Genomic DNA, 14,489 nt, shown 5'->3' with positions numbered 1-14,489 from the left:
CTGTTCATGTAGAGAACTTGATAAGGATCTCAAGCTGAAAATAGGATTTTATTACCGGCATAAGGCTTGTTTTTCTTTTGAGGCCAGGAAGGAGCTGGTACGATTACTGTCGGTTTTAGATTTTAGTGATGTTATATATATGCAGGCCTCAGCCACTTCCCTGAGAGCATTTGATTCAGTATATCATGCAGCCCTCAGGTTCATTACAAATCAGAAACGTCTAACATATCATTGTGATCTCTACAGCGCTGTTGGCTGGTCGTCATTTACCTTGCGTAGGCTTAAACACTGGTATACACTGATTTATAAGGCCATATTGGGTAAAATGCCATTTTATTTCTGTACTTTTTTAGTCAGGTCAGTAAATAAATATCAATTACGGTCCCATTCTGATGTGCTTCTAACAGTATCAAGAATTAGAACAGGTCATGGTAGAAATAGTTTAGTTGGTGGAGTTTAAACACTTGATGGATGTATATATTATAGAAGAGTGTTATCATTTTTAGGCCAGCTGATTTTAGTCAAGATGTTTGTGTTTTTAAATGTAATATGTTTATAGTTTTGTTTAATGTTGTGTTAGTGTATGACATTTGGTTTGTCTGAAACGTTGTTCCCCTTGCTGCTATTGGATCAGGTCTCTCTTGGAAAAGAGATATTTATCTCAATGAGAATAAACCTGTATAAATAAAGGTAAAATAAAAAATAAAAAATAATGACCGTACCACAGCTGCATGTTCATTAATTGTTTATGGTTCATTGAACAAGCATGGGAAACAAGCGTTTAAACCCTTTACAATGAAGCTCTGTGAAGTTATTTGGATTTTTACAAATTATCCTTGAAAGACAGGGTCCTGAAAAAGGGATGTTTATTTTTTCTGAGTTTACATGAAATTAGTAAAACAGTATGTAAACATTATTAAAGTGACCAGTGTTCCTTGTCTGTAGGCAGCAGTCTCTAATGTGCAGGGTTGAGTAACCAGGTGGTAGCCGTCTAGTAACAGTGACTAAAGTTCAGGGCAGGGTATTGGTCAGAGGCCTGCTAGTTGTGACTATCTCAAGGTCTGACGCCCTTGAGATAGAAGTTGTTTTTCAGTCTCTCGGTCACAGCTTTGATGCATCTGTACTGAAATAAGTTCAGGAGTAGAAATGTGCTTCATTAGTCACGTAATAAGTTGCATGGACTCACTCTATGTGCAATAATAGAGTTTAACATAATTTTTAAATGACCACCTTACTTCTGTACCCCTCACATACAGATAATTGTTAGGTCCCTCAGTCGAGCAGTGAATTTCAAACACAGATTCAACCACAAAGACCAGCGAGGTTTTCCCTAAGGTCCCTCAGTCGAACAGTGAATTTCAAACAAAGATTCAACCCACAGGGAGGATTTCCAATGCCTTGCAAAAAAGGGCACCTATTTAAAGATGAGATTGAATATCCCTTTGAGGATGGTGAAGTTATTAATTCCACTTTGGATGGTGTATCAAGACACCCAGTCACTACGAAGATACAGGCGTCCTTGTTAACTTGTTATGGATAGGGGGCAGTATTTTCACGGCCGGATAAAAAACGTACCGATTTAATCTGATTATTACTCCTGCCCAGAAACTAGAATATGCATATAATTATTAGCTTTGGATAGAAAACACTCCAAAGTTTCTAAAACTGTTTGAATGGTGTCTGTGAGTATAACAGAACTCATTTGGCAGGCCAAAACCTGAGAAGATTCCAAACAGGAAGCGCCATCTCTGACTATTTCTTGGCCTTCTTGATCATCTCTATCCAAAACAGGGGATCTCTGCTGTAATGTGACATTTTCTAACGCTCCCATGGGCTCTCAGAAGGCGCCAGGACGAATGATGACTTTGCAGGCCATGGCTGAAAAACAGTAGCGCATTTGGATAGTGGTCGATCTGAGAACAATGAGACTGGGGGCGCGTGTACGAGGCGACTCCATTTTTTTATTTTTTCGTCTTTGAACGAAAACAGGGTTTCCCGGTCGGAATATTAACACTTTTTTACGAGAAAAATAGCATAAAAATTGATTTTAAACAGCGTTTGACATGCTTCGAAGTACGGTAATGGAATATTTTGAAATTTTTGGTCACGAAACGCGCCGGGCGCGTCACCCTTCTTTGCCCTTCGGATAGTGTCTTGAACGCACGAACAAAACGCCGCTATTTGGATATAACTATGGATTATTTGGAACCAAACCAACATTTGTTATTGAACTAGAATCCTGGGAGTGCATTCTGACGAAGAACAGCAAAGATAATCCAATTTTTCTTATAGTAAATCTGAGTTTGGTGAGGGCCAAACTTGGTGGGTGTCTAAATAGCTAGCTCGTGATGCCGGGCTATCTACTCAGAATATTGCAAAATGTGCTTTCACCGAAAAGCTATTTTAAAATCGGACACCGCGATTGCATAAAGGAGTTCTGTATCTATAATTCTTAAAATAATTGTTATGTTTTTTGTGAACGTTTATCGTGAGTAATTTAGTAAATTCACCGGAAGTGTTCGGTGGGAATGCTAGTTCTGAACATCACATGCTAATGTAAAAAGCTGTTTTTTGATATAAATATGAACTTGATTGAACAAAACATGCATGTATTGTATAACATAATGTCCTAGGAGTGTCATCTGATGAAGATCATCAAAGGTTAGTGCTGCATTTAGCTGTGGTTTTGTTTTTTGTGACATTATATGTTAACTTGAAAAATGGGTGTCTGATTATTTCTGGCTGGGTACTCTGCTGACATAATCTAATGTTTTGCTTTCGCTGTAAAGCCTTTTTGAAATCGGACAGTGTGGTTAGATAAAGGAGAGTCTTGTCTTTAAAATGGTGTAAAATAGTCATATGTTTGAAAAATTGAAGTTTTCGGAATTTCGAGGACTTTGTATTTCGCGCCACGCCCATCATTGGATATTGGAGCAGGTGTTCCGCTAGCGGAACGTCTACATGTAAGAGGTTATTAACTCAGTTGCAGGAGAGGTAGGAAACCACTCATGATTTTTACCATGAGGAAAATGGTGACTTTAAAATAGTTACAAAGTTTAATGGCTTTGACAGGGGAAAACTGAGGATGGATCAACAGCATTGTAATTACTCCACAATACTAACGTAAATGACAGAGGGAAAAGAAGGAAGCCTGTAGAGAATAAAAATATGACAAAAGATGCTTCCTGTTTTCAATAATGCACTTAAGTAATACTGCAAAAAAGGTGGCAACATTGGAAACACAAGACAAAGAGCTGTGACACATGGTTTTGATCCTAAACACATGAAAAGTGTGATGTATACAGAGGGTATGGGGCAACAGAAGACCAACAGCAGAGGGGCTAATGATCTTGGAGATGGGGAAAGGGCCGATAAACCGGGGGGAAAGTTTGCTGGGATCCACCCGGTGGAGCAGATCTTGAGTGGACAGCTGTACCCTCTGCCCGAAACGATACCCGGGAGCCGGGATCCGGTGGCGGTCCGCTTGTCATCGATACTTGGAGGTGGTCTTGAGAAGAGCCGACCGGGCTATGGTCCAGGTACAACGACAGGGGCGGACAATCATCTGGACCGAGGGTGTGCCGACCTCTTGCTCTGGGAAGAGCGGGGGCTGATAACCCAGGGAACACTCAAAGGGCAAGAGACCTGTGGCAGAGCAAGGAAGGGTGTTGCGGACATATTCAACCCACACTAGTTGCTGGCTCCATGTGGTGGGGTTGGCGGAGACCAGGCAGCGAAGAGTCGTCTCCAGGTCTTGGTTGGCTCGCTCCGACTGGCCATTGGACTGGGTGTTGAACCCGGAGGACAGACTGGCCGACGACCTACTGAGTATGCGGAACGCCTTCCAGAACCGGGACGAGAACTGAGGACCCCGGTCGGAGACCATGTCCACTGGGAGTCCATGGATCCGCAAGACGTGCTGCACCATGAGCTGGACCGTTTCTTTGGCAGAGGGTAGCTTGGGGAGAGGAATGAAGTAGGCGGCTTTGGAAAACCGGTCCACTACTGTCAGGATGGCGGGGGGAGACCCGTGACAAAGTCCAGGGATATGTGAGACCAGGGACGGTGAGGAACAGGCAGGGGTTGAAGGAGACCAGCAGGAGCTTGCCGGTTAGTCTTGTTCTGCACACAGATCATGCATGAGGCGACGAACGCAGAAACGTCAGGAGCCAAGGTAGGCCACCAAAAGCGTTGTCACACAAAGGCCAGGGTCTGACGAGAGCCTGGGTGGCAGGAACTTGGACATGTAAACTTCGGGCGTCATCGGGATTCTTCAAAGACGAGGGGTGAATCGAGTGCGAACCTGGGCGACAGAGTACAGATTCCCTTTCCCTCCTACGTTCTCAAAGTCGCCAATCGATCCGGATGGTCAAGGCAATGAGGGAGTCAAGGTCCATGGGCAGCTCCTGGGCTGCGAACTCATCTTTAATCACCTCCGATACTCTGTGAAGGAACATGTCAAACAATGCTTCCGGGTTACAGGCACTCTCAGCCAACAACCTGCGAAAATCCACTGTGTAGTCTTGACATAGCTGGAGCAACTCATGAGCAGCCTCTCTCCCGGACAACGGAGAATCAAACACCTTCCGAACCTCCGCTATGAACTCCTCCAGACTGAGGCAGATGGTGGAGTGTTGCTCCCACACCACCGTAGCCCAGGCGAGTGCCCTCCCAGTCATCAGCGTTATGATGTACGCTATCCTCGAGCGGTCAGTGGGGAACGAAGAAGGCTGCAGCTGGAAAATGAGGGAGCACTGGGAGAGAAAAGCCAGGCAAGTTCCAGAATCTCCAGCGTAGCGCTCAGGAGGAGGTAAGCGGGGTTCTCAGGACAATGGGGTAGGCTGAGAGATTACTGGTGTGACCCGCTGCCCAATAGGGAATCTGCAGAATTGCTCCAGCAATGCGTCAAATGCCTGGTCATGGCATTCTGCCAGGGTATGGAGTCCCTTCATAAGACATTGCAGTAACTCCTTGTGTCTTCCAATGGTGGCTCCTTGCAGGGAGATAGCATTGTGGAGCTGGTCTGAGTCTGCTGGGTTAGTCATGGCCAGTTCGTACTATAAGAACTCAGAATAAGGGCCAGATGCAGACAGCTAGAGTCACAGATGTTTATTGACCCAAACAGGGGGCAGGCAAAAGACAGGCCAAAGGCAGGCAGAGGTCCGTAATCCAGGGCAGAGTCAATAAGGTACAGAACAGCAGGCAGGCTGGGGTCAGGACAGGCAGAGGTTCAGAAACGGGTCAGAGTCAGGCAGGTACAGAATGGTAGGCAGGCTCGGGGTCAGGGCATGCAGAATGGTCAGAACCGGGGAAACTATGAAACAGAACTTGAGAAAGCAGGGAGACGGGAAAACACGCTGGTAAGACCTGACAAGACAAGACGAACTGGCAACACACAAACAGAGAACACAGATAGAAATACCCAGGGGATAATGGGGAAGATAGGCGACACCTAAATGAGGAAAGATAATTGAACAAAAGACATCAGGAGAAGTAGGGGGAATAGAGTAGAGAGAAGAAAAGCAAACCTACCTGCGTATTTGAGCTGGACCTCAGCCTTTCCTGTCCCCTTCATGTTATTAACCGAACAGAGATATCTTCCCTGATCCCCTGGACCTACACTCTCCAACCTGAGGGATGCGTTTCCCCCAGGGAGCTGGGAATGGAACAGTCCAGTGCGGTTGTGGTACTCCCCGCTCTGGCGTGCCAGTTGGTCTGTTCCGTAGTAGAAACTGTGGACCACCCGCGAATCTTCTACCCTCTGCCATGTCACCACGAGACCCTCTTCCAGGGGGGCACCAGAGTCAAGACTAGGGGGGAACACACAGCCCAAAACAGCCGGTTGGTCATAGACGGCTACCACTCTGGGCTGGGGCGCCTGTACTTCGAAGGCATCTGGGGGAACAAGGGAGAGACTTGAGTTTGTGTGTCTGGGTGTGTGTGTGTGTCATGGTAGGGACAAAAGGGTTAGAAAGATATTAACTTATAACAAAGGGGATAGATGCGGTAGTGTGTGCTGGTTTGTAAAGCAGAGGAGCTGGATTTCCCATCAGTACACTTTGCTTCCATAGCCGTAGGCTCCGCTCCACAATGCACATAAATCATGTCCATAAATGCACACATCTTCAATTTCACTCAGTTATTAACAAGATTCAAAAGGCACTCGCACATCTGAGCAATCTTGTTACAGGTGCATGGCAACAGTTGAAACAGGATGAATGAAAAAAGGAAACCGCACACTGTTCTTGATAGTATCACTGATATTTAATAAGCTTACGTATCGGCCTAACGGCCTTCGTCAGAGCTTTTGTGAATTTTCGGAAAACAGCACCTCTATGTAAACCTAGCCCCACCCACATCCGTTCCACGTATGGAAAGGGGTTGGAGGCAAAGGAAAAATAAATAAGTGCTACCAAACATAACAATATGCATTTCACAAATATTACAAAAGTGTATAGACAAAACGTACCGAACACGTCCATAAAATCACAACGAGGACATAGCAAGTTTTCATTAATCATTGGGTACATCATACGAAAAAACAAAGTAATCTTAAATAGGAACATATTTTAAATTCACAACATAACATACATAGGCATTTCATCATTAAGTCCTTTAGGAAATAATGTCTGGAGGGTGAAAATCCAAAAACATTCTCTTTTGCTCAGAGTATTATTAATATCACCTCCCTGTCTGATATCTTGACTTTCTCTATACCACAAAATCTAAAGGTAGAAATGTCATGCTTTAGGTCATTAAAATGTACTGCGACTGGATAATCCCTGTCGTTTCTCCTGATTGAACTTTTATGTTCACTAATTCTCTGTTTGAGAGAGCGGGAGGTTTTACCGACATAGCAGAGCCCACATGGACATTTAATAATGTAAATAATTTAAAATATGTTCCTATTTAAGATTACTTTGTTTTTTCGTATGATGTACCCAATGATTAATGAAAACTTGCTATGTCCTCGTTGTGATTTTATGGACGTGTTCGGTACGTCTTGTCTATACACTTTTGTAATATTTGTGAAATGCATATTGTTATGTTTGGTAGCACTTATTTATTTTTCCTTTGCCTCCAACCCCTTTCCATACGTGGAACGGATGTGGGTGGGGCTAGGTTTACATAGAGGTGCTGTTTTCCGAAAATTCACAAAAGCTCTGACGAAGGCCGTTAGGCCGATACGCAAGCTTATTAAATATCAGTGATACTATCAAGAACAGTGTGCGGTTTCCTTTTTTCCTTCACTCAGTTATTAACAACCTGCTCTAATCCATGGTCAGTGTGGAGGTCTAATGTAGGAAGAAGATACAGTACATTAGATAGCACTAAAATTCCTTATGCTAAACGGCAAGGGTTAAAGGGGCAATCTGAGATTTCTACATCCAATTCCTGTACTTTTAAATGAATGATATATCATCATTGATTCTTGAAGAATATATTAAAAGCCTCATGAGCTTAGTTCAACTGTCTTAGCGTACGACATCACAGTCCAAAATATTAACTTGTATTACTTTTAATAGTAAATAAACATTGTATAGTTTAAAAAAACATTGCTTCCATTGCTTTGTCTATGAATGTAAGAGTGGTTTTGGACAGTTCAACATTTACTGGAGCTGGTCCAACTGGAGGTATCCCATAAAATACATGTACTCACTTTGGCCAAAATATTTTCACATGACCCTTTCCTTGTCCTGTAAAAACATTTGAACACCCTCCCCAATCCTATTATTTACTCAAAAAGAATGATTACTACCACAAATGGCTGTAGCGCAGCGAAGCACGGCCAGAAGTTTGAAGGTTCGCCGAAGCACGACGGACAAGCTCACTCTCCCTGCCTGTTTCATTAAAGAGATCAGAGCCGGACGCAGACAATCATCAGCTAAATGGAAATAAGATTTTCAACATTTATATTTATACTGTATAAAATAATTTTATATGCAATGATTTTCCACCAACAGGTTTCTGTCCCAATGCACCACACATAACCAGAAAGCAACGCATAACTGCATAACGATTACCGACTTCTGGTGCTTCATTATGGTTTGTGTTTTCAACAAAACAATCAAATAGAGTATGTCTGACAAACAGAAAACACATCGCTCCCTACCCAGTATCAAAGGCCTTTTTTATCTTCTATATGGAACCTTTATTTAACTAGGCAAGTTAGTTTGCTTGGGAAAAATGGTGAATACAGAGGACCGTGTTGTAGGTGTTTCAGGGGAAAGGGGTACATTTGAGCTCCATCATCTAGGATGTGACAATGGTTAATAAAATCTCTTCATTTCTGCCCATTTTTTTTGCACGGTCTTGAAGGCCTTCTTATACAGCTGCAACTGTATATGCATTTATAAATCAAGACCTTTCTTGAGTTGGGCTCTGGGATGGTGCAACTGTTGAGAATGTGAGCCTATGGTTGTGTGGGGGGAAAGAGTTGAGTGTGTGTGTGTATGAGTGTGTGGGGGGAAGGGTTGAGAATGTGAGCCTATGGTTGTGTGGGGGGAAAGGGTTGAGTGTGTGGGTGTATGAGTGTGTGGGTGTATGTGCGTATCCCACAACTATTGCGAGGGAGTAAAATATATTAGGGACAATATAGGATGATAAACAATAATTGTTTGCTAATATAATAATTGCATGCAATAATGTAATTTTGGTAATGGCGAGACTGGTGAGAGGTAAAATCCTTTGCATAAATTGCCTACATTACTACAAATATTAATAGCTAATTATGGAAAATAAGAAACAGGATTTTTAAAATATATATATTTTTTGATGGCTATATATAATACAAATCGAGATGAGGGCGATGGAAATGCATACGGAGGTTGATCTACTTCTGTTCTGTAAATGGCACTGTGTGCTCTTTTCCCAGGATGGATCCCAGTCTGTTCAGGGCTATGGGATACGGGGGGTCGGGGGGTGGTCTGCCGGGCATTGGGATGACAACCCAACTAGGGATGAGGAAGGCTTTTAGTGGGTGGAATAGTTGGGACCAATTGGAGGTTTACTTAGTAGCAATGCAAATATCATGGTACAGCTATATAGACACTCAATCATCATGTTACTTTTTAATGGTACGTTTATAAGCATATATTTTGATAAATGGAATTGAAAGTTGTGTCTCATTATGGTAAGTGGTGAATTAAGCATAGCCAGTTACAATTGTAATGGCCTAGCAGATAATAAGAAAAGACGATCAGTATTTACCTGGCTAAAAGAGAAGGAATATAATATCTATTGTTTACAGGAAACTCATTCAACAATTTTAGATGAAGTTTTGTGGATAAAAGACTGGGGGGGTGAAATATATTTCTCCCATGGGGCAAAGAAATTCAAAAGGGGTGATGGTTTTAATTAACAGTAATTTTGATCCAAATGTGCAAATTGTCCAAACAGATCATGAAGATAGATGGATTATTTTAAATATGTTATTGGACAATAAACAGATATGGCTTATTAACCTATACGGTCCAAATAAAGATGATACAAGCTTCTTTGAAAATATATATAAGAATTTATCAACTCTACAAGAAACACTAGACTCTATTATTATGGTGGGAGATTTTAATACGGTCTTAAATACCTCTATGGACCGGAAAGGAAATCACACTACAAACTATCACCCTCAGACAGTTAAGGAAATCATGAATGTCATGGATATATTGGAATTAGTGGATATATGGAGACTTAAATACCCTGACCTAGTGAGACATACATGGCGGAGGCTTAATCAAGCTAGTCGTCTTGACTACTTTCTTATGCCATTCTCTCTGCTCTGGCACCAAAAGTTTAAAAAAAAGTGACTGAACTCCAATCCTCTCTACTTGTAAGTGTTTTCCATCTGTACCAGGTTAGGCGGTTTCTGGCGGAACATTTATTTGCTTACTAAGACGTGAGAGAGCCTTCATTCGATACTACTTTCTTATGCCATTTTCTCTGGCACCAAAAGTTTAAAAAAGTGTTGATAGGGGACAGAATGCGGTCGGATCATCACATAATTGGCATATATATTACTCTTAAAGAATTTCCATGTTGGCTAGGATATTGGAAATGTAATCAAAGCCTACTAGATGATAAATTGTTTAGAACTAGGACAGAAGAATTTATAACTGACTTTTTCAGACAAAACATAGGTACAGCAGATCCCTTTATTGTATGGGACACTTTTAAATGTGCCTTTAGAGGCCATGCAATTCAGTACTCATCTATAAAACAAAAGCAATTTAGATCAAAAGAGTCCATATTAACAAAGGAAATTGAAAAGGAGCTATTGAAATGTTAAATTTTGAAAAATGAATGTAAAATCTGGGCAAACTAAAGGCTGTGCAATGTGTAGCAAACAGCTGGAGGCAGGGCTTCCTACAGAGCTCCATTTTTATGGAATGGTCTGCCTACCCATGTGAGAGACGCAGACTCTGTCTCAACCTTTAAGTCTTTATTGAATACTCATCTCTTCAGTAGGTCTTATGACTGAGTGTAGTCTGGCCCAGGAGTGTGAAGGTGAACAGAAATGCACTGGAGCAACGAACCGCCCTTGCTGTCTCTGCCTGGCCAGTTCCCCTCTCTCCACTGGGATTCTCTGCCTCTAACCCTATTACAGGGGCTGAGTCACTGGCTTATTGGTGTTCTTCCATGCCGTCCCTAGGAGGGGTGCATCACTTGAGTGGGTTGAGTCACTGACATGATCTTCCTGTCTGGGTTGGCGCCCCCACTTGGGGCGGAGATCTTGGTGGGCTATATTCGGCCTTGTCTTATGTTGGTGGTTGAAGTTGGTGGTTGAAGATATCCCTCTAGTGGTGTCGGAGCTGTGCTTTGGCAAAGTGGGTGGGGTTATATCCTGCCTGTTTGGCCCTGTCTGGGGTTATAGTCGGACGGGGCCACATTGTCTCCCGACCCCTCATGTCTCAGCCTACAGTATTTATGCTGCAGTAGTTTATGTGTCGGGGAGGCTAGGGTCAGTCTGTTATATCTGGAGTATTTCTATTGTCTTATCCGGTGTCCTGTGTGAATTTAAGTATGCTCTCTCTAATTCTTTCTTACTTTCTCTCTCTTGGAGGACATGAGCCCTAGGACCAAGCCCTAGGACTCCTTGCTGTCCCCAGTCCACCTGGCCGTGCTGCTGCTCCAGTTTCAACTGTTCTGCCTGCAGCTATAGAACCCTGACCTGTTCAGCGGACGTGCTACCTGTCCCAGACAGGGAGAGAGAGTTTTCAACTCTCTAGAGACAGCAGGAGCGGTAGAGATACTCTGAATGATCGGCTATGAAAAGCCAACTGACATTTACTCCTGAGGTGCTGACCTGTTGCACCCTCGACAACCACTGTGATTATTATTATATGACCCTGCTGGTCATTTATGAACATTTGAACATCTTGGCCATGTTCTGTCATAATCTCCACCCGGCACAGCCAGAAGAGGACTGGCCACCCCTCATAGCTTGGTTCCTCTCTAGGTTTCTTCCTAGGTTCTGGCCTTTCTAGGGAGTTTTTCCTAGCCACCGTGCTTCTACACCTGCATTGCTTGCTGTTTGGGGTTTTAGGCTGGGTTTCTGTACAGCACTTTGAGATATCAGCTGATGTAAGAAGGGCTTTATAAATACATTTGATTTTGATTTGATTTGTAGGCCCACTGAGTGGACATTCTGAACCTTGTTTGAAGTCAGTAAATCACATGACCAAGGAGCTATTGAAATTGTAAATAAATAAAATGTAAATAACTAATTTAAAATAGTGCGAGATGTAAATCGACAAAAAAAAGTGTGTGCAATATGTGTCTATGCCATCGGGTTAGCTACAACCCGTTTTGAAAGTTTTAGGAGTAATGGTTAAACAGCTACTGAAATTTGAAAAAAATTGATTTATCACTATGTTGACGGTCCCTAACGGCTGTTGGTGGACGTAAGAAAAAATACTGGCGAATATCCGTTGAATATCCAACCTGAAACTGTCTTTACCTCGGTAGAAGAGCAACACATTAACATCAACAGGACAGAGGATATATCCATTGGACTTGGTTGAATATCCAACCTGAAACTGTCTTTACCTCGGTAGAAGAGCAACACATTAACATCAACAGGACAGAGGATATACCCATTGGACTTGGTTGAATATCCAACCTGAAACTGTCTTTACCTCGGTAGAAGAGCAACACATTAACATCAACAGGACAGAGGATATACCCATTGGACTTGGTTGAATATCCAACCTGAAACTGTCTTTACCTCAGTAGAAGAGCAACACATTAACATCAACAGGACAGAGGATATATCCATTGGACTTGGTTGAATATCCAACCTGAAACTGTCTTTACCTCGGTAGAAGAGCAACACATTAACATCAACAGGACAGAGGATATACCCATTGGACTTGGTTGAATATCCAACCTGAAACTGTCTTTACCTCGGTAGAAGAGCAACACATTAACATCAACAGAACAGAGGATATATCCATTGGACTTGGTTGAATATCCAACCTGAAACTGTCTTTACCTCGGTAGAAGAGCAACACATTAACATCAACAGAACAGAGGATATATCCATTGGACTTGGTTGAATATCCAACCTGAAACTGTCTTTACCTCGGTAGAAGAGCAACACATTAACATCAACAGGACAGAGGATATATCCATTGGACTTGGTTGAATATCCAACCTGAAACTGTCTTTACCTCGGTAGAAGAGCAACACATTAACATCAACAGAACAGAGGATATATCCATTGGACTTGGTTGAATATCCAACCTGAAACTGTCTTTACCTCGGTAGAAGAGCAACACATTAACATCAACAGGACAGAGGATATATCCATTGGACTTGGTTGAATATCCAACCTGAAACTGTCTTTACCTCGGTAGAAGAGCAACACATTAACATCAACAGGACAGAGGATATACCCATTGGACTTGGTTGAATATCCAACCTGAAACTGTCTTTACCTCAGTAGAAGAGCAACACATTAACATCAACAGGACAGAGGATATACCCATTGGACTTGGTTGAATATCCAACCTGAAACTGTCTTTACCTCGGTAGAAGAGCAACACATTAACATCAACAGGACAGAGGATATACCCATTGGACTTGGTTGAATATCCAACCTGAAACTGTCTTTACCTCGGTAGAAGAGCAACACATTAACATCAACAGGACAGAGGATATACCCATTGGACTTGGGGCTCTGCTGGTAGTTTGACTCATACTCAGATTGTTTTATTCTGCTTTGCCATTAAAATCATAATAAACGCTGAGAACTAAAATATTGTGTTATTGTTGTTATTGTTATGCGTATTATTATTAATAATAGGGGAGGGGGTAGTTCAAAAAATGTACACGGAAAGGTTCTTCAAAAGGTTATTCAAGGATCCATTAAAACCCCCACAGTTTCACTTCGAAGAACTCCTAAAAGCAGGAAACTTTTCTTTTTAGAGTGTACCCCAGTAAATGTCGAACTCTCTCTTACATTTATTTCTCCAGACTCATCCAGCTGTTTACCAGAATAGGGATTTTCCCTTTAGAGATTTAGTTGTACACTTGTAAATGATATTTTGTCTTTAAATCGCTTCAGTAGCCTTGCAAGAACGTCCTTCATCCAGCTACTTTCAACTTGTTTATAAATACCCACTGCAGAAGGCTGCGTAGGCTATTACTGTGTAATAATAATTAAACATTACTTTGATTTAAAAACCGTTGGCACAACTACGATATCTCAATACCTGTGCTTTTCATATTGAATTACAAAACAATCTGAAAATGTCTTTATCATATTAAAACTTACCAATGTCTCCGAGTGCAGCGATGAGCAGAATACAGAACCATTCCGACATCTCTAATCGTTTGATGGGTGTCCTGTCTGTAAAATAAACTTCACCATCAGGACTTTTACTATTTCTACGGATCTGAAATGTAGGCTGTCTCAAATGGGTACACCGTAACACGTCTTAGTAAGCAAATAAATGTTCCGCCAGAAACCGCCTAACATGGCACAGATGGAAAACCATTACGTCGTTCTATTTCTGTAGTTTGGTAGTGAGGATTGGCGTTTAGTCCGTGCCTGACTCTCAATGAGTCGTCGTCACTCATGTCTACTAGAAAAATATACTAGAATAATCTAGACTGATTGTTTGCCTAGTCATTATGTTTTAAATAAAAACACAGTGTCCCTTAAGAGGAGACGTTGAAAATTCTAGCCATTTGGCTGCTGATGTTATAAAGTGCCCATCAAAGAAGGCTCAAGGTCATTGGCCACAGATAAAAAGATGTTAAATCACGTTATATGTACAGCAGCTTTGATTGGACTGATCATGTCAACATCATATTTTCACAATGTCACAGCTTTCGGAAATATTGGACCAATGCGCAGCGTGATCGTAGTTCCACATCTTTTATTTTAGTCGTGGAGCTCATGCAATAAATCATAAACTTGAAATACGAAAACAGGAAAGCCGTGAGGCAGAGCAGGCATACACTACTCACAAAATAATCACCCACCA

The 14,489-nt window shown here is 42.1% G+C and overlaps 1 protein-coding gene across 1 annotated transcript in view; it reads right to left on the bottom strand.

Annotated features, from left to right (window-relative positions):
- The window catches only part of LOC123726888 (CD276 antigen), a 49,070-nt gene extending 34,866 nt beyond the window's left edge, over positions 1-14,204 (bottom strand). Inside the window, exons 1-2 of the mRNA XM_045695059.2 lie at positions 13,775-14,204; positions 5,533-5,895 (exon numbers count right to left, since the gene is read on the bottom strand). Of these exons, the coding sequence (XP_045551015.1) occupies positions 5,533-5,895; positions 13,775-13,823 (412 nt within the window). The 5' untranslated portion in view covers positions 13,824-14,204. The remainder of the gene's footprint in view (positions 1-5,532; positions 5,896-13,774) is intronic.
- Positions 14,205-14,489: the final 285 nt, after the last annotated feature.

The sequence above is a fragment of the Salmo salar genome, chromosome 14, assembly GCF_965601325.2.
Source record: "Salmo salar chromosome 14, fSalSal1, whole genome shotgun sequence".
Lineage (NCBI taxonomy): Eukaryota > Metazoa > Chordata > Actinopteri > Salmoniformes > Salmonidae > Salmo > Salmo salar.
This window is presented reverse-complemented; position numbering and strand designations above follow the sequence as displayed.